Source organism: Bidens hawaiensis, unplaced genomic scaffold (genome assembly GCF_021521415.1).
Source record: "Bidens hawaiensis isolate Kalapana, Puna unplaced genomic scaffold, B.hawaiensis_p1.1 tig00032033_1, whole genome shotgun sequence".
Lineage (NCBI taxonomy): Eukaryota > Viridiplantae > Streptophyta > Magnoliopsida > Asterales > Asteraceae > Bidens > Bidens hawaiensis.
Window position 1 is genome coordinate 150,668 of NW_027495418.1, and position 24,693 is coordinate 175,360.

At 36.1% G+C, this 24,693-nt stretch overlaps 2 protein-coding genes across 2 annotated transcripts; one reads left to right on the plus strand and one right to left on the minus strand.

Moving 5' to 3' along the window:
- The first annotated feature begins 45 nt into the window (after nucleotides 1-45).
- Nucleotides 46-7,839, plus strand: LOC143582866 (F-box/FBD/LRR-repeat protein At1g13570-like). The gene is made up of 5 exons (XM_077065344.1): nucleotides 46-146; nucleotides 245-293; nucleotides 384-447; nucleotides 7,300-7,463; nucleotides 7,546-7,839. The coding sequence occupies exons 1-5, from the start codon at nucleotides 46-48 to the stop codon at nucleotides 7,837-7,839; spliced, it is 672 nt and encodes a 223-aa protein (XP_076921459.1).
- A 5,983-nt stretch (nucleotides 7,840-13,822) lies between these two features.
- On the minus strand, nucleotides 13,823-18,960 carry LOC143582862 (F-box/FBD/LRR-repeat protein At1g13570-like). Its single transcript, XM_077065339.1, has 5 exons — nucleotides 18,933-18,960; nucleotides 16,480-17,084; nucleotides 16,034-16,141; nucleotides 14,305-14,463; nucleotides 13,823-14,215 (listed from the first exon to the last, which is right to left on the minus strand). The coding sequence occupies exons 1-5, from the start codon at nucleotides 18,949-18,951 to the stop codon at nucleotides 13,919-13,921; spliced, it is 1,188 nt and encodes a 395-aa protein (XP_076921454.1). The 5' UTR covers nucleotides 18,952-18,960; the 3' UTR covers nucleotides 13,823-13,918.
- Between the last annotated feature and the right edge of the window lie 5,733 nt (nucleotides 18,961-24,693).

A 24,693-nucleotide genomic window follows, 5' to 3' on the forward strand; every position in this document is an offset into this window, starting at 1 on the left:
GTTTTGTTCATGATGTTGAGATTAATATACAAAACTAGTACACCTATGGTTCATGATGTTGAGATTAATCATATTCTGAAAACAAAATTTGCATGTAATTTACCTCTAGGGTTTCGAGGAGGGGATGAACGTACGGCTGAAGAAAGGTTTAATAGCGGGTTATTTATAAATGACTATATTCTCGTATGGATCCTTTGTTTTGAATAGATTTACATTTTAAGTCTTTTCTTTTTATTTTCTTTAGACCGTTTTGTAATGAGGTGTATGGTGTTCGTAGTTCGATTTGCTTTATGGTACACTGGTCGGAAAAATATATGTATGTATAATGACAGATTCAATGATTTTTCCCAATGTGTTCATTATCCCATTATGTATTGTGACAGATTCAGGAAATTTTCCAATGGGTTCATTGTCCAATTTCATATGGCAGGACATCAAAATTTTCAGGTTATTTCAAGTCGGGCAAGGGCGGTTCAACCAAACTAGAGGGCCTAATTAAAGTGAATTAAAATCTGGAGCCTTTTAGTACAATATATATATATATATATATATATATATATATATATATATATATATATATTTGTTACCCATGGAATTAGCAAATGGGATTTATTTTTAGTTAATACGAGTCATAAAATTATAAATGTGTCATTGTTAATTTGTTATACATTATTACTCAATGTAAGGGTTAATCCGAAAAAGAATATAAAATACTAATGCAGATATATGCATGTATGTATGTACGTTGCGTATGTATGTACATGGGCAGAGCTACGGGAATGAGCATGTAAAAGGGTCAAGTGATCCTTAAAGTTTATTTTTTTTTTACAAGATTTATGCAACATAAACTTGAGTGACCGTAGGTGTATTTTTATAGTAACCCAGTAAAATAAATTTGAGTGATCGAAATGAGAGAACGGGAAGTGATTGGAGTGGTTGGTTCTCTTTTCTCTTGACGTACTTTTAAGATAAACTTAGATTATGATGTGGGCCCAAGTATTGAAGACCAGGCTATTATGTTTCTGGAGGCCCAAGATCGCGCAACAAATGGTGACCCATGAAAACGGGCATAACTTGGCCCACGAAGCTCCGTTTCAAGCCCATTACCAGTCAAATCGAAGCTTGAGACAAGGAGCACATGTGGCAAACGCCTATGGCGGTTTGGCACATGTCTGAAGCCTAAAAACGACTCCTAAATAAAGTTATGGGCCTTTTATTGTTTTTTCAGCACTTTTTACGTTTTTATTTTTGGGTTTATGTTTGGCCCATGGCCCGTTTTAGGCCCATTTCGTATTAGAACTCTTATTTATAGTTTGGTTATGTAATTCAGAAAGACAGAATTGACTTTGATAATAATTGTTTTTTCCTCTTCATTTTCCCTTAGACCTTTGGGTGGGATTTTGGGAGTTTTGTGAAGTTTTTCACGGGTATTCGTAGAATCAACGTGAATTGATCTTCGTTGTCATTTCACCGCTGCATCAGATTATATAAGCATTAATGTTATTATGTCACAAATTTTGTAATTATGTACAGGCCGATGACTAAAAGCGTGTTGCATCACTTCTCATATGTGTCACGTTGGTTCATAGTTAACAGCTGAATAAGTCCATTAATGGTGGTGTCGATCGAATTTAATTAGTTCATAGAATTCAATCATAAAATTCAAGTATATATCAATTCACTGTGATTTTTTTTTATTTTCGTTTTGTTGCGAGCTTCTTAATTACCAATAATGGTCATGATCACTTCTTTTCGGTGGTAACATTGTGTTAAATATGATTAAGAAATTATTCTACCTTTGTCCCGTTTCAATTTTAGCTAATCTTTTATTTGACTTATTTGAGACATTCGATATAATAACGTAACCTAAGTCGATCCATTCATAAGTAAACGGTTCAAAAATGAACGTCACACGACATTGTCTCTTTTCTTTGTTAGGCCCGAGAGATAATTGACAAACTTGCTGTAAAAAACAGGATATGGGCTTTGATAGGTGATGTAGTGGGATACTGGGATGGTATTAAAAATTGTATTTAACGAAATGGGTATATTAGATATTAGTATATTTGGTTGTGTAAATATGATATTATGAAAGTTTAGGGGTATATATGAAATTTGGTCTAATGAATAAAAAAAGAAGGAAAATTCCAAACTAGTCATTTTTACCCACTTTTTCCGGCTTTAGTCAAGACGAAAACAAATTCCAAAAATAGCCAAACTAATCCGACGTAAACCGTTTCTGATCCGACAAAATAATGAGCCTATCGGGACGCGCCACGAAGCATACTATTCCATCGGATCCGACGGTTTTCCGTTTTGTCTGACGGATTAATGAAACAAACCGACGTATTAATAAACAGTCGGATATGACGGTTCATTTCATGCTTCCGTCGGACCCATGCTTAATTTTTCTGACGAACTATAGATTTTTCAATTTGTGTGTTTTTTATTTTGAGTTCTAGAGTGAAATTGAACACTATGGTTGTGTTCTTCTCGAAAAAAAACTAAGCGATTTGCACTATCGGTTTGCTTGATTTTGTGGAGAAATAAGATAGATGGAGATCGAGGTTGGTTATGGAGGTTTAGGTTTGAGAGGTAAAAGATGAAGAATTTCGTCGAACCCACTAAAACTCCGTCTAACGGTGTTAAAATCTGTCGGATCTGACTGAATAATTTGGCTATTTTGGGAATTGTGCTGGTCTTGGACTATAATTGGAAAAACTTGGTCAAAAATGGCTACTTAATTTGAGTATTTTCCCAAAAAAAAAACATTTTAACTTATTTTTAGTGAATAAAAAATGGATGGATTAAGTAGAATGATTCTACTTAATTAATGCATAAATTAAGTGATTCTACTAGAATCTGGATTGATAGTTTGTAAAATAGTTTTTTAATAATTTACATTTTAAGTTTTAAAATAACTTTTAATTTAAACCCTACGCTATAATTCTGTCACATGATCATCTCCATATGAGAATTACTACATTATATAGATGCATTGATTTACAAATGATCTTAGAAATCATCTATTGAAATCTAATTCTATATTTATGGTGATCGATTAGTTCTTCATAAAAGTTTCGGCATATTCGCATATGTCCATTCCCAAAAGATGCACTATGGTTCACCCATAAGTGACAGAGTTTGGTCTTTTTCATCAACCGACGTTAAAAAAACTTGTTAAATCAATGCAAAAAATAACCAAACTAAAATCAAGAAAAGTGCAAAACCCCACCAAAGCTCCATATGGCCATTGGGAGTCTGACACGTGGTTGGTGGAATTTTATGATTTTTAATTTCTTTTTGTTTGATAAGCAAAGGTAATTTTGCACTAATTTAACGAGTCATGCAATGCCTATTGGACTGCTCGCAGTGGGCGAGAATAATATGCAAAAAGGGGCGATTTTCATTTTCAACACCCCCTCTCCTGAGCGATAAAGGGGGTGAAATGGGGGGGGGGGGGTTGACGGGTTTGTATCACCTCACTTTTTTTTGTTTTTATTATTATTATATTGTGTTTGTGATATATCTCTACTATATATAAAGCATCAGTTAATGACCTTTTAAATTTTAAGAGGTACCTAACTTGTTGCTACAAGTACAACTTCCATAACATTAAAATTTGAATTTTTGGGGTTATAGTTGTCTTTTCATCAATCAATGCTCCGTAACAAATTGATTTGTAAAATATAGTTACAATAATTACCCTTTATCTTTAGGGTTTTTATTTGTAAAACTAACTAATATTTACATTTCCATCCCCTCATCTTTTTCCATATATTCCTCAAATCTATCTTTTTAATGATTTATGTTATAACTTTGAGTATATTATTGTTTTAAAAAAAATTCAAACATACCATTGTAACGTTCTTATTTTTCTCTACGTTGTGGTATAAAATGTTTTCAAAACCGATGTGTAGATTATAATGTACAAGTTAGTGAAGCTGTAAAGTACAAGTCACTAAAGCATATAATTTGCAACCTTTAAAGCTTGTAAATTAATGTAATATAATTTTTAAAACATAAATGAGTACTGAGTAGACAACAATTAAAAAAATAATAAAGGAAGTTATTAAGAAACTCCCTCTCAAAACCGCAATTCCATTGAACCCGCCACCCTCCTATAAACCATTGCACCATCGGATGACCCTGCCTCATTGCTCAACTTGTTTGATGCCCCATCAGTCACTGTTATGGTAGGACCGCCATTGTGATTAAGGTACCATCTATTTTTTTTAATTGTAATCGGGTTTAAGACTTGTATATATTAATAATACTATGTTGCGTTTAACCGTGATATAGGTGTTACTGAGGGGGACTATAGGTTTAACTCAATAATATCCATTTTGAAACTTAGAGTAATCATATACACCTTTTCTCAACAAAAGGTTAGTCTTTGATTGTTTAATATATATTTTGACAAATCTTTTATATAGATAGTTGTTTGATTACTTCTTGCTTTATTTAATATACAAACAACGCCGGTAAGCGATAAATCTTCTACGCGTTTTTGAAACAATCAGGTTATAGATAAATGGAGGTCACCAAGCTAATACCACAAAACAAATTGAAGTGAGGTTGCTCTACCTCCAGTTGATAAGATTAGAATAGATTGTATAAATGTTAAATTATTGGTTTACCATACGAATTCTAATGGATTGAAATATTCTCGTGTTCATGCAGATCTGCCATTATATTTCTAAGATATATTACACATCAAACAGATACAAGAAAGAAAAAGAAACAAAAATTATATTTTATTTTATTAAACGTGGCTGTGATATTGATTATTATTAGTAGAATTTTGTTGTTTTTCTTTATTGAGTCAAATTTGTGGTCTTGTGATATGTGGGTAAGGGTTTGTATTTGAAACCTGGAATTGAAATAACCCAATACACTTGATTACAAAGCTTTGGCATTTCAACACTAGATTGAAGCTATAAGAATTGGATTCATTATATTTGAAACCTTTTTTGAAATTTGGAGCTTAATAAGATCTAATTTAAAATGTATATGATTTTTAGATTAGTTTTCTTTTGGTCATCTATGTTTAAAGTGTGATTTTTGGATTAATTTCATATTGATCACGACACTGTTATAGGAATAGCATGCACTTGTATTACGAAGAATGGTGTAAAGTTGATGTTGGTCAGCCTTTTTTATACTTGTATGTATACCCTTTACTAATTGAAATAACCCAATACTTTTAGATTTGGTCTTGTTTTAGAAAGATAAATAGTTGTCTCATGTATAAGATCAATAGCCATCCCAAGTCTCAACCATAAAGTATCTAAAGTAATATTCCTTTGGTCATGAAATGGTAAACTTTTATAAAATATTACATGAATAACAAAACTAACTGAAGTATTATAAACAATATCACGAGATAATTAATAAACAAACATTGTGTTGAAAATTCTCACCGCCGCAGCATCGCGCGGGCACTCTACTAGTATATATAGGTAGGCCTACAACACCATTACCCCCCAAAAACAAAAACATACTATTTGCTGACTGGACGTCACAGGCTCACATGACGCAAAACGGCTCATTTTGTAGCCCCTTCACCACACATAGCCTTAGTGATGAAGACCAAACGTGGCAACAAACTTGTAATATGGATGCATCATAGAAATCATTTGGTGTAAGTAATTATCATTACCATTATCTTTAACAACCAAGAGCTCCAATCTCATAAAGGGTCTTTTTGTCATTGAAATTAAACATTAATAATTTCGAAGTATTCGATTTAAGGTAATGCTTATAATTGGATAGTGTGTAACTTTTAAAGCATTGCCAAAGGCGACTGAGGCGCATACTTTAGGCGGGGGCCAGGCGTGTACTAATTATTATATCTATCCATCATCTTAAGTTCGTGTAGTTTCATGTTAGTTATCATTTTCTTAATCTGATCTTTAATATATCACATCTGATTCATAAAGTTTCTTAATGCTATATCTGATTCAATATCTCTTGCTAAGTAAGAAGTAGGATGTAGTATACTGAAATTTTGATTCATTTGCTTAGGGGTGTTCAGAATAACCGAAAATAAAAAAAAAACAGAATTCATAGTTAGATTTTTGGTTTGGTTATGTGGTTCTTTTTAATGTGATTTGATCGGTTTAAACGAATTAATTGATTAAAATTTGGACTTGTTATGAATTATTTTTTTATTAGATTGACTCTCTACATGCATTTGATGACTCTTCATGTACTTAACTCCTCTTTTATATTAATAATAATAATTATTATGTGTTTATGTACTACCGAGCCTTTAAATAGAGGCTTTGTATTACATATTGAATCAATCTTTTTCTCTCTATCACTATGATATAGATCTTGTTAATATGTCGTCGGTTTACAATAGGACTGTATTAGTTATCTTCTATATTAGCCAACTAGTAGCCGAATCTTTTTAAAAGCTAATGTTTTATTTATAGTCCATATCCATAATCCATATTAGATTGATCTAGACTCTTTAATTACTTGCATATTGCTTCAGCTTTGACTGTTATTCGCATTTGAACTTTCAACGTTTGCCTTTGGACATTATCAGCAAGCTACCTTCAAGCATAATACAAACAATTCTTACTTTTATGCCCATACGAGATGCATTTAGAACTAGCGTTTTGTCTCGAAAGTGGCAGTATCATTGTGCAAACATTCTCAAGCTTGAGTTTAATGATGAAGTATGGGAGTCACCCGAGAGATATAAACTCTTGCTAGATATCTACTCAGTGTTGCTGCTACACCATTGTCCCGTGCTAGAGTTATCACTTTGTATCTCTAAACTAGAAAGTTGTTGCGAGATTGACCAGATCATACTTTATTTGTCAAGAAACACAAACCTTGAGAAGTTTACACTTTGTTTGAAGTCAGGGTTTTCACAAACCTTGAGAATATGGTACCGGTATTTGTTTTCGGTATCGATACCATTTGGTTTTGGTATTTTTAATGGTATGTACCAAGCTGGTACCAACATAACACAATCAATACTAGTACCAGTATTCATTTTTTTCTATATTTTTGGTACGATACTGATCTCATTCCTATAGCTCATTAGCCCGTTGAGCATATCTTATGCAACTGACAAACATTTGGGTCGGGTCACATAAACTGACGGATCAAACTTGTTTGGATCATATAGGGTTCGGGTCAAATGGGACGGTTTAAAATAATATTAATCATGTTTGGGTCAAAACATGCCTTTTTAGAATGAGCATAAAAAGGGCTTCACACACTATTTTTGTCAATAGTAGTGTCCTAATATTTGTTTTTGGTTAAAGCACTTTGATGTAGGTAAACCCGAAACAATAGGTTCATTTGGATCTACAAAACTTAATGCGATAGTCCACCTCAGCTTTCTTGGTTTATTTGATTTGTCTTTTGCGAAAGACGACGAGTTACGTCCTGTCCTTCTTTTGGTTTCAAACTCGCCAAATGTTAAGAAAATTAAATTGGAGGTAAACGAGTACAAATGTTGATATGTAAGAGCTATATCAATCGTTATCGTTTTTTACTTAGAAGTATTTTGCTTTTCAACAGATGAGCAGCTATGACATAATGGACGATGTGTCACAAGCTGCTAAGGATTACTTTGACCTGGTGGACTGTTCGAACATTATCTTAGATCATATCCGTGAATTAGAGATCACAAACTTCACGGGGATGAAGCCGGAAATGGACTTTGTGAAGCATATCTTGGCCAAGTCACCAATGCTAGAGAAAGTGCGACTAGAATTTGACATTATGATTGATTTTCAGAAAAGATTTGGGACACTAGAAGGTTTGCTAAAGCTTCCACGTGCGTCAAGTAGAGCAAAGATCATATTCGGGTAGTAATTTCTTGTTTGATTTTTATTTAGATTCACTTTACGTTTAAGTGTAATGCTCAAAATGCGTCGGTTGACGGAGTTTTGATCGCACCCCCTTTGGCAGCGTTTTTTTGTGGATGAAAAGGTTTTATTTTGCCTTTGGTTTCATGCAAAAGTTCTTTTTTTTGTTCTAAGGTTTAGACTTCTGCTTTTAATGAGAACTTGTGATGTTAGTTGACCAAACACTATGACTGGCCTTGAAGAACAACCACTTGTTTTCATATATATCTCAATCCATCCATCTGCTAGACTGCTATATGGCTACGGCTGCAAATGAGCCGAACGAACACAAATAAGGGTTTGTTCATGTTCGTTTGTTAAGGAAATAATGTGTTCACGAACACTTACCGAACAAGATTTTATGTTTGCGTTCATTCATTAAGGAAATGAATTTGTTCACGAAAATGTCACGAACACAAATATAATAGGTGGAGACTAGAGATTGAGATTGATATATTCATCAATATGAATAATGAGAAGGGAATTGGGAACAATGAAAAATCAATGTGAGGATATGTGATGTAGAGTCTCATTACAACGTTAAGAAACCAAGAGAAACCAACCAAGATCAATTGTATAAATTGATAATAAAAAAACCCAAAAACTGAGTCTTACACCAAACATACGAATCCAATTATATGGAGAAAAAGAACAAAGGAAAGTCTCCAAAATAAGGAAATAAAAATCAACAAACAAAAAAGAAAAAGCAATAAATCAGGAGCAAATTCAAAGCAATAAATCAAGAGCAAATCTTAGCTGGGCTGGTTATCGGCTGGACTTTAGCCAGCTGGGTCTCCGCCATCACAACCCCCCCCCCCCCCCCCGGTCTTCGAAAGGACTCGTCCTCAAGTCAACGGGGTCTTCTTCTTCGGTCAAGTATGGGGACAAATCAGCAACATTGAAGGTGGTTGAGACATTGTAGTGTCCGGGTAAATCAACCTTGGGGCATTATCATTAACACGCTCCAAAATTTTGAAGGGTCCATCAGCACGGGGTTGAAGTTTACCATACCGTCCCCAAGGAAAACGCGCTTTACTTAAATGAATCCACACAAGATCACTTTGCTGAAAAACCACCCACTTCTTGTGTATATTTGCACATCTCTGGTAAACAATATTGTTGTTCACAATTTGTTCCCGCACTTGTTCATGCATTCTTTTAATCTGCGCTGCTCTTTCTTCTCCGTCAACATTAAAGTGTTCGGTAACGGGTAAGGGAGTAAGATCCAAAGGTGTGAAAGGATTCCGTCCATACACAATTAGGAATGGACTCATTCCTGTCGATCGATGAGTGGAACGGTTGTATGCGAATTCGGCCTGGGGAAGTACCTTGTCCCACTGGCGAGGGTTCTTTCCAACGAGGCTACGAAGAAGATTTCCCATTAATGTACGGTTGGTGACTTCGGTTTGTCCATCACTTTGTGGGTGATGTGCACTACTAAAGTTAAGCCTCGAGCCAAGTTTCTTCCACAAAGTGCGCCAAAAGTGGCCAACAAATTTAACATCCCGATCTGAAGTTAACGACTTTGGTACCCCATGTAACCTTACGATTTCAGCAAAGTAAAGGCGGGCAATTTGGCTCGCATCATACGTTTTGGCACAAGGGACAAAATGAGCCATCTTTGAAAACCGGTCAACGACAACCATGATGGAGTCTTTTTTGGCGTTGAGTTCGTGGAAGTCCCACTACAAAATCAAGACTAACATCTTCCCATGGACCGTCGGACACGGGTAAGGGGGTATACAAGTCGGCGTTTGAGTGATGCATTTTGCTATGTGACAGACGCAGCATCTATTAACAATTCAAGCAACATCTGTAGTCATCTTTGGGCAAAAAGAATCTTCTTTGACCAGTTTGAATGTCTTGTCTCTACCGAAATGTCCAGCTAAGGCTCCTTGGTGGCACTCTAAAATAATAGCATCACGTAAAGAATAACGCGGAACACACAATCCCCCCCCCCCCACAAAAAAAAAAAAAAAAAAAAAAAGATAATCACTATGGATGGCATAACCCTTCGTTGGCGTTGTATGGCATTCATCCCATAGGACAGAGAAATCAGGATCATTAGCATATAAGCCCCTGAAAACTTCAAAACCTTCGACACGGATTTGCAATGAAGTAAGAAGGGTGTGTCGGCGACTCAAGGCATCAGCAACCTTATTATGGACACCGGCCTTGTGTTTGATGACAAACGAGAATTCTTGTAAATATTCCACCCACTTAGCATGGCGTGGGTTCATCTTATATTGCCCATTGATGAACCGTAGTGCTTGATGATCAGAGTACAACACAAATTCTGCCGGTAACAAATAGTGGCGCCAATACTCAAGGCTTCGGATAATCGCATAGAACTCTTTATCATAAGTGTTGTATTTTTGTTTTGCTTCATTCAACTTTTCACTAAAAAAGGCAATAGGTCGGTTCTGTTGACTAAGGACCCCACGAATTCCAAATCCTGATGCATCACACTCAACTTGGAAGGCTGTTTGAAAATTAGGTAGGGCCAAAACGGGGGCTTGTGCGATCCGTCTTTTAAGTTCTTCAAATGCATGTGTTACTTGTGGGGTCCACGCAGGGGAGGCTCGGAGGGCGTGCGAGCCGCACCATCGGCCGGGGCACATAAGTTTTAGGGGCACAAACTTTTTTATACACATTACATATATATGTTTTTTGGTGTTAAAAATAAGGTTATTTGCAATAGTTTATGAGATAATTACATACTCAGAATAGTTTCTGCTTATAATAAATCGGTCGATAACAGTTTTATCCATATACATTAGCGAATAAATAATTTTCTTTAAGGCCTACGGGCCTTTTTATTTTGGCTCGGCCGAGGTATTTAAATTCTCGGAGACGGCCCTGGGTCCACGTAAATGCATTTCCTTTCAAGCACTCGGTTATAGGTGCTACAATGGAGCTAAAATTACGAATGAAATGTCTATAAAAAGAGGCCAAACCATGGAAGCTTCGAACTTCATGAATTGGCGTGGAGATGGGCCACGTTGTGATTGCTTCAACGTTTGAACTATCCATGCGAATACCTGCTTTTGAGATAAGAAACCCCAAAAAAAGTACTTCATGTGCCAGGAAGTGACATTTAGTCTGGTTCGCATAGAGCTTTTGTTCCCGCAAGACGGTGAAAACCTCTCGAAGATGGTCTAGGTGTTGTGCTATGTCAGAACTGAACACCAAAATGTCGTCAAAGTAAACAACAACACATTTACCAATGAGGGGCTTAAATAGATGATTCATCAACCGCATAAACGTACTTGGGGCATTCAAGAGACCAAACGGCATCACCATCCACTCATAGAGCCCATCCCGTGTTTTGAAAACAGTTTTCCACTCGTCGCCAGATCGTAATCTGATCTGATGATACGCGCTGGGTAGATCATGTTTTGAGAAAACTGATGAGCCATGTAATTGATCCAGTAAATCTTCAAATCTGGGTATGGGAAACCGGTACTTAATAGTTATTTTATTCACCGCCCTACTGTCAATGCACATACGATAAGCTCCCCCGGGCTTTGGGACTAGTAATGCGGGTACGGCACAAGGACTCATACTTTCGCGGATCAGTCCTTTTTCAAGAAGTTCAGTAACCTGTCTGTGTAGCTCTTCAAATTTCCTCGGGTTCATGCGATAGGCCGGTTTGTTAGTAATAACCGACCCGGGCACGAAATCGATACAATGTTGCACTTCCCGTATAAGTGGCAGCCCAGCAGGAACTTTCAAGATTGGACCGACTTCTGTTGGTGTCGTACCGGTTGTCGGATTTTCTTCCAAGATAACAAGTGAGTACACTAATGGTGGAGACGTGTATCGAGTAAAGTCAACGAAGGCTGTCTTTGTAAGTATACAAGCCTCTGTTTCAGATTCCCGAGTATCCAAAGGGACAAGAGTAATGTTGGTGTTCAGTTCCTGATGGGGCTATAGCTTGACTTCGGGATTGATCGACTTTTACCGGTGTGAATCGAGTGGTATTCCGGTTTTTATTTTTGAGTTGCTTTTCAACCTTCAAGGCTAACTTGCAAATATCATTAAAACTCCAATAGGGTTGTAGCTGTACCATGTCAGAAATCTCGGGTCGTAAAACCCCAAAAAAACGAGCAATCAGTTGTTCATCTGGTTCTTCTGATCCGCACCGCATTCTGAGCCTATCAAACTCAGCGATTACTTCTTCAACGGTGGAGGTTCGCTGTGTTAGACTGTGATATTCCAAGAACGCGTCTTGGCGGTAATTGAGGGGTAAGAACTTTTCCCGTAACAACTTTTTCATCTTTTTCCACGTAGCCACTTTAGATTTTCTTTCCTGGAGCCTTTTTTGTTTCACGTGATCCCACCACAATGATGCATATTTTCGTAATTTAATAGCAACCAATTTTACCTTGTATTGATCAGGGATATCTCGTAGATCAAAGATCCTTTCCACGGTGCTAAGCCAGTCAATGAAATCGTCTGGTTGCTCCCGACCATCAAACTCTGGGATCTCAACTTTAATTCCCAGATTTCGATTTCTTAAGGGATCCTCCGGCCGATGATTATGATGTCTTGGGTATCGTCTGAAGGGATTTTTATCCTCCCCTTCTGGCACTTCTTGGCGCCTATATTGCTGCCTGTTGAAAACTACGTTGTCTTCTCCACGACCGAACCAGTCGACCGTCTCAGTCTCCTCGTCCGTCGTGTTATGCTGCAACTGCAGGTCCCGGACCAGCTGTTCCAGCCTCGCAATCTCTGCGATATCTCTCGGATCCCTTCCTTCATCTCCATCTCGTCGATGTCGGTTAGTTTGTCTTTGATCCGCCATTGAATCGTTGTTGGCTCTGGTACCAACTCCAACTGATGCAGAGTCTCACTACAACGTTAAGAAACCAAGAGAAACCAACCAAGATCAATTGTATAAATTGATAATAAAAAAAACCCAAAAACTGAGTCTTACACCAAACATACGAATCCAATTATATGGAGAAAAAGAACAAAGGAAAGTCTCCAAAATAAGGAAATAAAAATCAACAAACAAAAAAGAAAAAGCAATAAATCAGGAGCAAATTCAAAGCAATAAATCAAGAGCGAATCTTAGTTGGGCTGGTTATCGGCTGGACTTTAGCCAGCTGGATCTCCGGCATCAATATGGCTTTCTATTTTACGTTAGAGGTAACAGATTAGAGAATATAAAATGTTTACATAAAATAAAAAAATAAATGTACAAAAAACTTTAATGAACAACGCATACAAACGAACATTCATGAACACGTTACCGAGCTTTCACGAACACAGCTGAACGAACGAGGGCTCTGTTCATGTTCGTTTGTTTAACTAATTGAATGGAATATCTTATTAATGTTCGTTCATTTATTAAATGAACAAACATGAACGAACTCCCCCCCCCCCAATTGTTCACTGAACATGCATTGGGTTTCGTTAAAGCCCTAGCTATGCCAATCGGCCGGCTCGCTACCTGGCAATGACCCTAAATTAAGTCACTTTCTTTGACACTGAGGCCATGTGATTTACATTAGTAGTTTTCATTATATCTCATTTTTCATTTGGACAAGTGTGAGAAAAGTTGAATAACTGGAATTGCAACATTTTGATGATGAATTGCAAACAATAAAGGTGATGTACTAATGTCGACGATACGTTACAAACGAAAACCGAATCAGGTATGATATTAAGAAAGCTTAAAGTCGGCATTTTAGATCAAACAGACACAATAACAATATGAAAGGCATATGATTCATGGATTCATTCAAATGCTTATTTACTCGATTAATTTTAGTTCTGGCTATCGATTTTGACTTTCAAAGATGTACTTTCGGCCCGTATCAGACAGACTAAACCAAGAGCTAGTCACTGACTTTCCGGAAAAGCAGATATGGAACCAAGAATTTAACTAAAAGAAGATAAGAGAACGAAGACTGTGTCAAGAATTTACCGCAAACAAAATTCAACAAAGACACCATTCCAAATTCATAATCCATACCATTCAAAGGACAAAACAAAGCCAAGATGGTCCAACAAAAAACGATCCAATCAAACGGAACTTATGGGCGATCGAATGAGATTTTGGCTCTAGCCGATGCTCGTGGATAATGAAGCAATTCTTTTAGCATCTTTACTTCACCATTAACATCAACCCGTCTGTCAATCACTATGTTTACTTTTTCTAGTATCGGTGACTTGGCCAAAATAAGCTTCACAAAATCCATTCCCGTCTTCATGTAAGTGAAGTTTGTTATCTTTATTACACGCAGATGATCCAAGATAACATATGAGTAGTCTTGATGATTAACGAGGTTCATGGCGCCTTGTGATACTGCTTCGTTTGGGTTGTATTGCATCTGTTAATAAGCAAAACGCATTTCATTAATTAATTAAATTTAAATATAAGTTTTTTTTAAATATATAATGTCTATACTAATATATATACCTCCAATATTATTGACTCAATATTTGGAGAGCTTGTAATCAAAAGAAGAGCAGAATGTAAGTCGATTTCTCTCGCAAAGGACAATCCAGTTAAATGAAGATATTTTATGTGGATTAGCGACGTCGGTAGCTTATGTGGCATAACACCTGTAGCAAAGCACTGCATCCAAGATAAAAATTAAAACTATAGAATAAGATTAATGAATTGGGTTTATCATGTTTGACTATGTTTGACCAAGCATAACCATGTTTGGTGAACTAAGGTGTATAAAAGAAAACGAAAACTGAATCATACTCACAACGAAAAACAAAAAATAAAAAACTGAACCGACTTATAAATTTGGTTCTCAGTCCAGTTATCGGTTCTACAAATCTTGCCTATTCAGATAACCTCATTTGAATAAACCGAACAATAACTGGATTAGTCAAGTAACCGAGCAGAATAATGAGGTTTAATCTGTTGAATTCGGTTCAATTAGACACAAATTTAATTCGTACGGGTTTGTTTATGGCTAAAAAGAAATATCAAAACCGAATAAAGCGAATCGAACAAAACCAATATCCGAACCAACGAACACCCCTGGGCATAGACCAACCATGTTTGAAGAAAAAGAAAAGTTGATTATAAAAATTAGTTTAATAAGCATTCAAAACATAAATAAAAATAAATAACAAATTAAAAATTTTAAATAACCATGAAGCTAATTTTAAAATCATAATTTGATATATTTTTTAAAAATATATAATTTATGTGTGCTTGCACATAACAAACACAGATTGAAGAATAATAGAATTTAAAATCACATTATTTTTCATTATCAGTTTTCATTTACCTACACCTTATAATAATTAATAAACTTTTACTTAATTTCAATTTCAAATTCTCTTGTATTTTGATGTGGATTAGCGAGGTCGGTAGCTTATGTGGCATAACACCTGTAGCAAAGCACTGTATCCGAAAAAAAATGAAAATTTAAAAATATGATTAACTAAAATGAATTGAGTTTATAATATTTGACCAATTACGATCATGTTTGACTATGTTTGACCAAGTATAACTATGTTTGGTGAACTAAGGTGTGCAAAAAAAAAAACTGAACAACAAACAAAAACTGAATCGACTTATGAACTCGGTTCCATAAATCTTGCTTATTCAGATAACCTCATTTGAATAATAACCGGATTAATCAAGTAACCGAGCTGAATAATGAGGTTTAATCGGTTGAATTTGGTTCAATTAGACACAAATTTAATTCGTACTAGTTCGTTTATGGCAAAAAAGAAAAATCAAAACCGAATAAATCGAATCAAACAAACCAATATCCGAACTGACAAACACCCCTAGGCAGGCCAACCATGTTTGAGGAAAAAGAAAAGTTGATTATGAAAATTAGTTAACAAATATTCAAAAGATAAATAACAAATAAACTTAAATAACTAAAAAGCTAGTTTTAAAATCATAGTTTAATATATTTTAAAAAATATACTCCGTATATTTTATGTGTGCTTGTACATAACATATGCAGACTAAAGAGTAATAGGTTTTAAAATCGCCTTACAATAGTTAACAAACTTTTACTTATTTTAGTTGCAAATTTTGCAAGTGATCTGCCACGTGAATTACGTTCGTTAACTAAAATCCGCCTAAAAAATTTGTGATAAATTTGTTTCTTATCACTAAGAATACCCTTTCTAGTGATATGAAATTATAAGTAATATATATGTATTACCTTGATGGGGTACGAACTCATACACAAACGCTCAACCAAAGGTAAACACTCAAATAACTCAACAAAGTCAGAATTCCAACATCCCAAAAGATGATTTTCATCGCCAATCTGCAAAAAAATATAATATATACAGATTAAAGAAGCGGAATATAATAATAAATACATCCAAAGGGTCAAATGCAAACCCTTCAAAGGTTTACTGCATCGGATGGTCTACACTGTAGCATTTAGCGAATCTAATCGAACCAGGGTTATATGGTCATTTATTAAATTGTTTATAATGAATTTGGAATATATGATATATTAAGAAGTTTGTAAGGGCATATACGATATTTTTAGTTTTACGTGGGTACATATGATATTTTAACTATTTTGTAAGGGTATATATGATATTTATGATGTTTGTAAGGGTATATATGAAATTAATCATTCATAAAATATAGTACCAGAGTGAAGTCGATGAGCTGCGGACAACTGGAAATAAATCGTAGGAAAGCTTTTGCGGTTATGCTGACATTGTTAAAGGATAAGCTAACGAGCCTGCTAAACCCTTTGAAGGTTAACGGAGGTTGAAACGAGCAGTTTTGGAGTTTCAGGACCATCAATTGTTGCAACTTGAAAAAAGCTGGCAGTAGCTTATGGTCATCACCTGTCCCGATGCACAGGGTTAGTTTCTTCACGGTCGGATTCCTTGATAGGCGAAGTATTATCTGGTCAATCTCACAACAGCTATACAGTTGAGACATACAAAGAGAGAACTCGAGTATTGGGCCTTGATGCAGCAACAAGATCGGGTAAATAATGTATAGGAGTTTAAATCTGATTGATAAGTTATTACAAGTCGGTCCCTGAAACACTGCATCATCGAACACGAGTTTGGGAATGTTTAAACAGTAGTCCCGCCAGTTTTGAGATAGAATACTTGTCCTGAATGCATCTCGCATTGGCATAAGAGAAAGAATTGTTTGTATGATATTTGGAGGAAAGCTGCTGATTCTATCCAAAGGTAATTCTTGAACTTCCATCTTAGGATCCTTGTGCGAAATCGAAACTATCAAATGAATAAAACCAATAAAGAGTTAACTACGCGAATGGTCGTTTCATTTACATAAACTTAACAAGCTTTTTAATCTCATTTACTATGCAGTCAATATCGGTGGAATATCGGTTACCGGTCCTCAAGTGAAATATCGGACAAAACATAGGTCAGAGTATCGGTATCGATAATATCGGCGATATTGGTAGGAGAGTATACTGAACACTGTTAAACTGCTATATATATAAAGGGTGAGGATCCTAAGAGAACTTCTTGAAATTGAGAACTCTGAGAACTATTTTGGGCCACAAAGAAACCCCTTAAAAATATTAAAAAAATTATAAAACGAAAATTTTAAAAACGTAAAAAATCAAAAAATTATATTTTTCTTCCCGGTTTCATAAAAAAATAAATAAATTAAAAAAAAACTAATTATACACATATGTATATTGTTATTTAATCTCGATTTACATAATATACATATATGTACATTATCAATCATCTTAATTTTACATACGCGTATAAAGAATAACTTGTATAAAATTAAAAAATACGCATTATACACACATGTATAATTTTGCTAAAACGATATTTTTTTAATTTTTTTTATGAAACCGGGATAAAAAATAAAAAAAATTGGTTTTTTTTACTTTTTTTTATTTTCGCGTTTTTTTCTGTTTTATATTTTTTTTTTATTTTTTAAAAAGAATTTTTTTAGGTCTAAAATGGTTCTCAAAGTTCTCAATTTCAAAATGGTTCTCATATGATCCTAATCATATATATATATATATATATGATATTATATTACCGATATTCCACTGCAATAACCGATATCTCAAATATCATTCGAGGTCTTACCACATGGACCATTTGCGTAATTCACTCTACTGAAAATTCGATAGATAGTATATAAAGTTATAAACTAATAATGGATCAGCTATAGTCATTAACTCATTAAGAAGTATAGCTATAGTCAAGTCACAAAGCAACTATAATCCCGCTAGACTTCAAGCTTTTACAAGTATCTGTTGTTGAAATTCTACTTCCTATAAGATCCCATCTTGTTGTTATTCGAGCGTAACTAATTATGCCAGCGGTTGAAATAACATAATATCGTGCGACAAATATCGCTTACTATTTCTTTATTGAATCTATCAAACAATTACAAAAAATAATATGAACGATAAATGAGATCGACAATTATTAACTAATTACACATTTTTCCTAAATCCTAACCATTAAGCTTTTGTCAGACAAACTGGACGATACCTTGTTCGTGTTCGTCCGTTAAGCTTTTTTCAGACAAACGGTCGGTTCACAAACACTCCACCAAACGGAAATTTGTGTTCGTGGTCGTTCATTAAGGAATTGAGCTTGTTCATGTCCGTTCGTTAATATTGTAAGCGAACGCAAACGGACACGAATGAAGACTATCAGACGTAACCGGACACTAATGAACGATAACAGACGCTAATGGATAGACAAACATAAAAGGCCCTAATAGACAAATGACACAAACAGACGGACATAAACAAACTTAACCAGACGCACATAAACGGATGTAGCCGGACCGACGTAAACGAACACATTCCCGAACGTTCACGAACACCATTGAACGAGCGCGGCCTTGGTTCGTGTTCGTTCGTTAAGCTTACCGAACAAATTATTTTGTTTATTTCCGTTCATTTATTAAACGAACGAACATAAACAAACTTCCGTTCGGCTAAAGTTTGGTTCGTTTACGGGCCTAATTGCTATTAACTATACATTGCTACGGACTTGTTACTTAAGTGACTGAATTTAGGGTTTGCAGTTGAGGAAACAATCAAATAATCACATTTAATTACACAAATAGAAGTTTACCATTAGGGTTCTTTGACATTCGACAAGTTGAACTCAAAGAAATTATAGCAAAAGAAATGAGCGGTTTTATTTTGGGGAATAACTTATATGAAGCTCGAGCGCGGCTCGTTCACTATTTATTAATTAATTGTTTATATTTATAATTATATATATACTTTTTCATTATAATATGTATAAAATAAAAATATAATATTTAGTTATTTTTACATAACATAATATATATTAATAAATAATTACTCCATTCGTCTTATTATAGGTGTTCGCATTTTCTTTTTTATTTGTCCTATTACAAGTGTTCACTTTTAAAATTTGTTAGTTAATTTTCAAGTTTACCATTAAACACACACAACTAACATTAATAAACAATATTGATGGACCCACTTTTCAAGGGCATTATTGGCGTTTGGTAAGAAAAAAAATTCATTCATTTTACCTTAAACTTTGTGTTTTTCAAACCTGGACACTTATAATGGGACGGAGAGAGTATTAATTACATATTAAAAAATTTATATAAATGGCAAGCTCGTTTAGGCTCGCAAGCTGGCTCAGCTCGATCGAGCTTTTTCACGAGCCAATCTCGTGTTACACAGTGTTTGTTTTTAAGGCGGGACGACGTGTTTATAGGATCAATAAGTGAGTGCCACGTGTTATCAATAACTCAAGGGATAACTTATTTGTTCAACAAAACTCGTCTAAAACGAGCTGTTTGTTCACCAAACTCGTCTAGAACGACCTGCTAGGGGCCAGCTTGAATTATTTTATTGGAGGACAAATGCGTCGGGTGAGTAGGGAAAAATGTGACGACGAAATGTTTGGAAATGACATTTATGAAACTCTTGATTTTGTAGCGACATAAGCGTTCTCCCTTTATAAAAGGAACGCTAAGAATTTTTCCCTATATTGTGGGTTTAATAAATATATTACCATACGAGACCTTCATCTAGACAACATTTTACTATTCGGGTGATTGAGTATCTCCTGTTCTAAAAGAAAAATTCTCAAAATATCTATTTTATAAAATTCTCAAAATATCTATTTTATAAAATTGTTTTCTAAATTAGTCCATCATTTACAAATAATACCCAAAATGTCCATCACTAAAAAGGCGGACCGACTGTTTAATTTCAAGATCGACATGTTCACGATCTTAATCTAGTTGGCATGTTCATGATCTACTCGGCCCGACATTCATTGGCGAAGCTTAGTGAGCCCCCCCCCCCCCCCCCCCCCCCGTTTTTTTTTGCGCAATGGTGTAAATTTACTCGTTTTCGCCCGGAAATTTGTATACATAGTGTAAAGTACCCGTTTTTGTTCGAAATTTGAGCCCGGGCCCTTATTTATGAACTTTTTAATACATTTTGAACCCCCCCCCCAACCCTCGGACGTACTTGCCCAAGCTTCGCCACTGCTGACATTGACATGAATGAAGTCGTCGGGGCAACTACTCTGTTGGCGCTTAGATTTTTATCAGGGGTGACTTTATTGTTTTAACGATAATGTTGTCACATCAGCTTTAGGGACATGTGTTCATTTTTTATTGGCTACATGAACCAGTCGTCTTGAAAGATTAAAAGGTCGGTTCGCCTTTTTAGTAATGGAAATTTTGGATATTGTTTGTAAATGGTGGACTAACTAGTTGGTGTACCCGCGCTTCGCGGGGCGGGCATGGAGTTGCGAGTTATGTTTGTTTGTTAGTGCAAAGCACACAAATGGTTGCATTATGTCTAAATGAAGCATTCATGTGTTCATTTATCCTAGCATCTACATAAGCTTGCACAGTTGTTATATAGAAAGTGGACCTCTCTTCATTACATAAGATGCTAACATTTAAAGTAAGTTACACACTTGTTGCCTGAAATTTGCATACAGGGTAGATGAAACATACATGGCTTCATTTCAAAATATGCATATGTAGCTGTTGTCATGTGTTTGGGCTGCCAATGCTAGTTAACGAAGTATAGGTAGATTCGTTACAAAACAGTGTCTAAATCCTTTTTTGCAGCTGGATTACGGGCTTGTGGATGTCCGAAAAGAGTGTGTAGGCCCGGTGTGTTGTAGTTGCTACACCTTAGTTTCTTTTTTCTTGAGGCGTTCGGTGTCCATTGAATATATGTTTGCAATTAGTATGTGATGTGTTTTAAGGGTCTTAACTTAATTGAGCAACCACAAAGAAGTAACCTGCAAACGGAAAAGACGATTACGAAGATGTTACTAACTGAGCAACCTAATACAACAAAATGATTCTAGTTAATGTACAAATTGCAGAAAAAATGAATGAGCAACACAATCGAACCATGAAAGAAAGAAATTGTTACCTAATTCACCGAATTAACTGCGACCGAAAGAGGCAGGGACGAAGTACACAAAGCGTATAAAAATAGACTCGTATTCACCGGCTTACAAAATGAACTTCAATAAATTTTCATTCGGACTTTGGATCTATGTTGAAGTTACCCATTTGACTGGTATAAAAAAAGTAGCCTGCAGAACAGATGGAACAAAATGATCAAACCATATAATACAAATACACTAACCATATAGTGACCTCTGACCTGCAGTAATAATCACATTCACTATCAATAGTAAATTCAATTTGAAGGTAAGTAATAAGATAAAAGGGTAAATATATACATTAAGCAAGATATCCCACTTGCTTCATCAACAACAATTATCATGTATGATCTAAAACCCCATATACTCAAGTTGATAATGCGTAAGTTACAAGTGAAATTAGGGGTAAACCATCTACACGGTCATCGGTTTTGTTTTACGGTTGGTTTATCTTATTAAATTATGTCGATTGGTTTAAAATTTTCAAATCGTATCAAACGGTTTGGTTTACGTTTTTAAAATATTCAAATTGTATAAAACTGGAATGGACCGTAAGATTTTAATATATATCTTTGTAATATTTTGCACTACAAATATATAATTATGTATATTTTATATTAGGTTTGGTATAAAATAAAACCGGTAGTGGCAGGCGGTGGTGGTCGTAGTGGGTCGTGGTGGTGGCGGGGTGTGATAACGTTTGGTGGCAGCAACGGTGGCGGTGGGTGGGTAGTTAAGGTCAATTTGGCTAATATAACATTTAGCATTGCACAGATACTATATAAACAATGATAATTTCAGTTTAGATACCTTGGCATTAATTTGTTATTTGCATTAATTTGTTATATAAAATATGAAGTTGAGTGATTTAATTGAAAGATTTTTAAGTTTGCTAGTTGAAACACTTTTGAAAGTTGAAATTCCCTTACTTGGTTCTTTATTCTCTAGTCTATTGAAGAAATATAACAAAATGAATCAAGTGTGTTTCAATTCTAATGTATATGTATATATGTGTGTTCTTCCTGGGTTCTTTTGTATTGGGTATATTTATTATGTATGTATTTGAAGATTGTCATATCTATATTTTATTATTTGAACACATCATCGAGCCGACCAAAAAACTTGTCTTATATCAAAACGGTTCCTAATGGGTAACTCAATGATGAATCATAGAAGAGTCTTAACTGGATGATGAATCAGTGATGAAGATTAGAGGGTCATTGGGTGAATGATAGTTAAAGCGTCACATCAGCGTCACGTGGGAAGAAATTTGTTAACTAACTAACACTTTAACTAATACGTTGTGGAGTAACTGAAAATTAAATAATAAAAGGAAAAATATTGATTGGAGTTTTGGGGGTGGACTCTTACTTGATTTAGTCATCTTGGACGTTAACACAATAACGAAAAAGAGGAAACAAGAGTGGTGCCCCTGCGTTTTGGTTTAACGAATGTCATTGAATAAGGTGGTCCCCCCCCCCCCTCTTTCCATCTTATAGCAACAAGCCTAAATATAAAACTGAAGAAACACTAAGTGACCCGGTACAGATTATAGATAATCTGGGGGTTAAGTAATGTTTCCCACGGATGAGATCTAGCTGAGAAGGTTGTTCTTCAGGAGACCTGCAAAACAAACACCGTAAGCTCGTCACTGAGAAGGGGGGGGTTCCTCCTTGTGACCACCCTCCGGCGTGAGAATCAGACTAGGTTGCCCTGAATATAAGTGTATATTAAGAGATTGCTAGATAACTGGATAGCAGATGATCTTACCATTCCAAGATGTTGGAGTATTTATAGCCGAAGGTAGGTTTCCTAGAAGGTACAGCCGGCTGAATAGTATTCCTGTTCTACCACCAGTGGACTATGCACAGGCCATACTGGTTGGTGGATAGATTACGGCCAACAGTAACTATGTCGGCTGCACTATTCCTCCAACTGTAGATTATGCACGTCCTACCTACTGTGGATTATACGCAGGCCATGCTGGTTGGTGAATAGGTTACGGCCAACAGTAACACTATTTCACCAACTGTAGGCTGCGCACGCCCTGCAGTTAGGGTTGGTGAGTAGGCAGCGGCTAATAGTGACAAACAGTACTAGAGGGTGCTCCTCCTCGTACTGTTGTCGGTGAGCTGTCACCCTGTGATTGGCTCATGGGCTGTTCTGATCAGATTGTCTGTCCTATCCATACCTTGGTAGGTATAGTACAGATCTTTCAGAATCATACGGACTGGCTCACTTTGGCGGGATTGTTCCCGCCTTGCTCATTCCTTCATGTGACTACTGAAGTATCTATTGTCTTGTGCGTGTAGCCCTGCTGTCTGCGGGTAGCCTTCCCTGATGGCTTGTATCCGCAACTGCGGGAACAGGCGGGGTACTTCACCATTGGGAGGCTTTCCCTGCGTGTACAGCTTGCGTACTGCGCGTAAGGTTCTATGAGCATGGTGGGTCCTACGGAAGCAGATGGCCTTTGCGCAGACGTCCCTGTTCAAGGTGAGTCTTGCGGGACCAACTGGGCTCTGCTGGGACCTACCTCTTCAAGTCCCCCCAGTCCAATGTTCTTCTCATGAATGTTTAATAAAGTGAGGTGAACATTTGGACTTTGAGCAAGGGGTTTTGAAAAGGGTTTTTAGTTTTGAGGTTCTCCGTGGGGATTCTTCCCGCGGGTTTCCTAATGTCACTTTGCAAAAATTCCCGATTTTTTTGCTTGGTCTTTGGGTATGATGCGGGTAGGTATGTAACCTTCTCGCAAGGCAGGAGTGTTGAGTCTTACTTGTATATAGTCTCCACGAGGTTCTGGTGGTTTTCAACATAGTGATCAATTATGCTAAGACCACCAATTCCATTATGGAGTTTCAAACAATATAATTCTCGACGTTCCCGTTATGCGGGGATGTTATTCCTCTATCCGCAAGCATTGCCTAGAAGATCCTTCTTGGTTTCAATTCTCTGCGGGTGCTAGGTATGTGAAGGGTTTTGCCTTAACACTGTACCCCCACCTGTCTTATAGTTACTTGATTGCCAAGGTATTCTTGGCTTCAATTCTCTGCGGGTGCTAGGTATGTGAAGGGTTTTGCCTTAACACTGTACCCGCATCCGGCTTATGGTTACTTGGTTGCCAAGATTTTCTTGGTTTCAATTCCCTGCAGGTGCTAGGTATGTGAAGGGTTTTGCCTTAACACTGTACCTGCATCCGTCTTACGGTTACTTGTTTGCCAAGGTAAGGGGTGTTTTCCCGCTCACTTTTGAATCTTTTTTGAATTTTGAATTTCAAAATTCGAAGAGTTGGTAGAAAGATAGAAACAGTCCAAACGTCTGAAACGTCGTGCGACGGTTTCTTCTGACACTGTCAGGACGTGCAGGAAGTTATGGTGACGTGACATTATATGGTCATTCCAGTCTGTTTTTCAGGCGCGTGGGCGCGATTTTT

Coding starts and splice junctions, on each gene's coding strand:
- LOC143582866 (XM_077065344.1), top strand. CDS start 46: ATGGTTCATGATGTTGAGATTAATCATATTCTGAAAACAAAATTTGCA. Junction 147..244: donor GAACGTACGGCTGAAGAAAG/GTTTAATAGCGG, acceptor TATTTTCTTTAG/ACCGTTTTGTAATGAGGTGT. Junction 7,464..7,545: donor TTAAGAAAATTAAATTGGAG/GTAAACGAGTAC, acceptor GCTTTTCAACAG/ATGAGCAGCTATGACATAAT.
- LOC143582862 (XM_077065339.1), bottom strand. Junction 16,142..16,479: donor AGCTCATCGACTTCACTCTG/GTACTATATTTT, acceptor ATTTTTTTGCAG/ATTGGCGATGAAAATCATCT. Junction 14,464..16,033: donor TGAGTTCGTACCCCATCAAG/GTAATACATATA, acceptor TCTTGGATGCAG/TGCTTTGCTACAGGTGTTAT.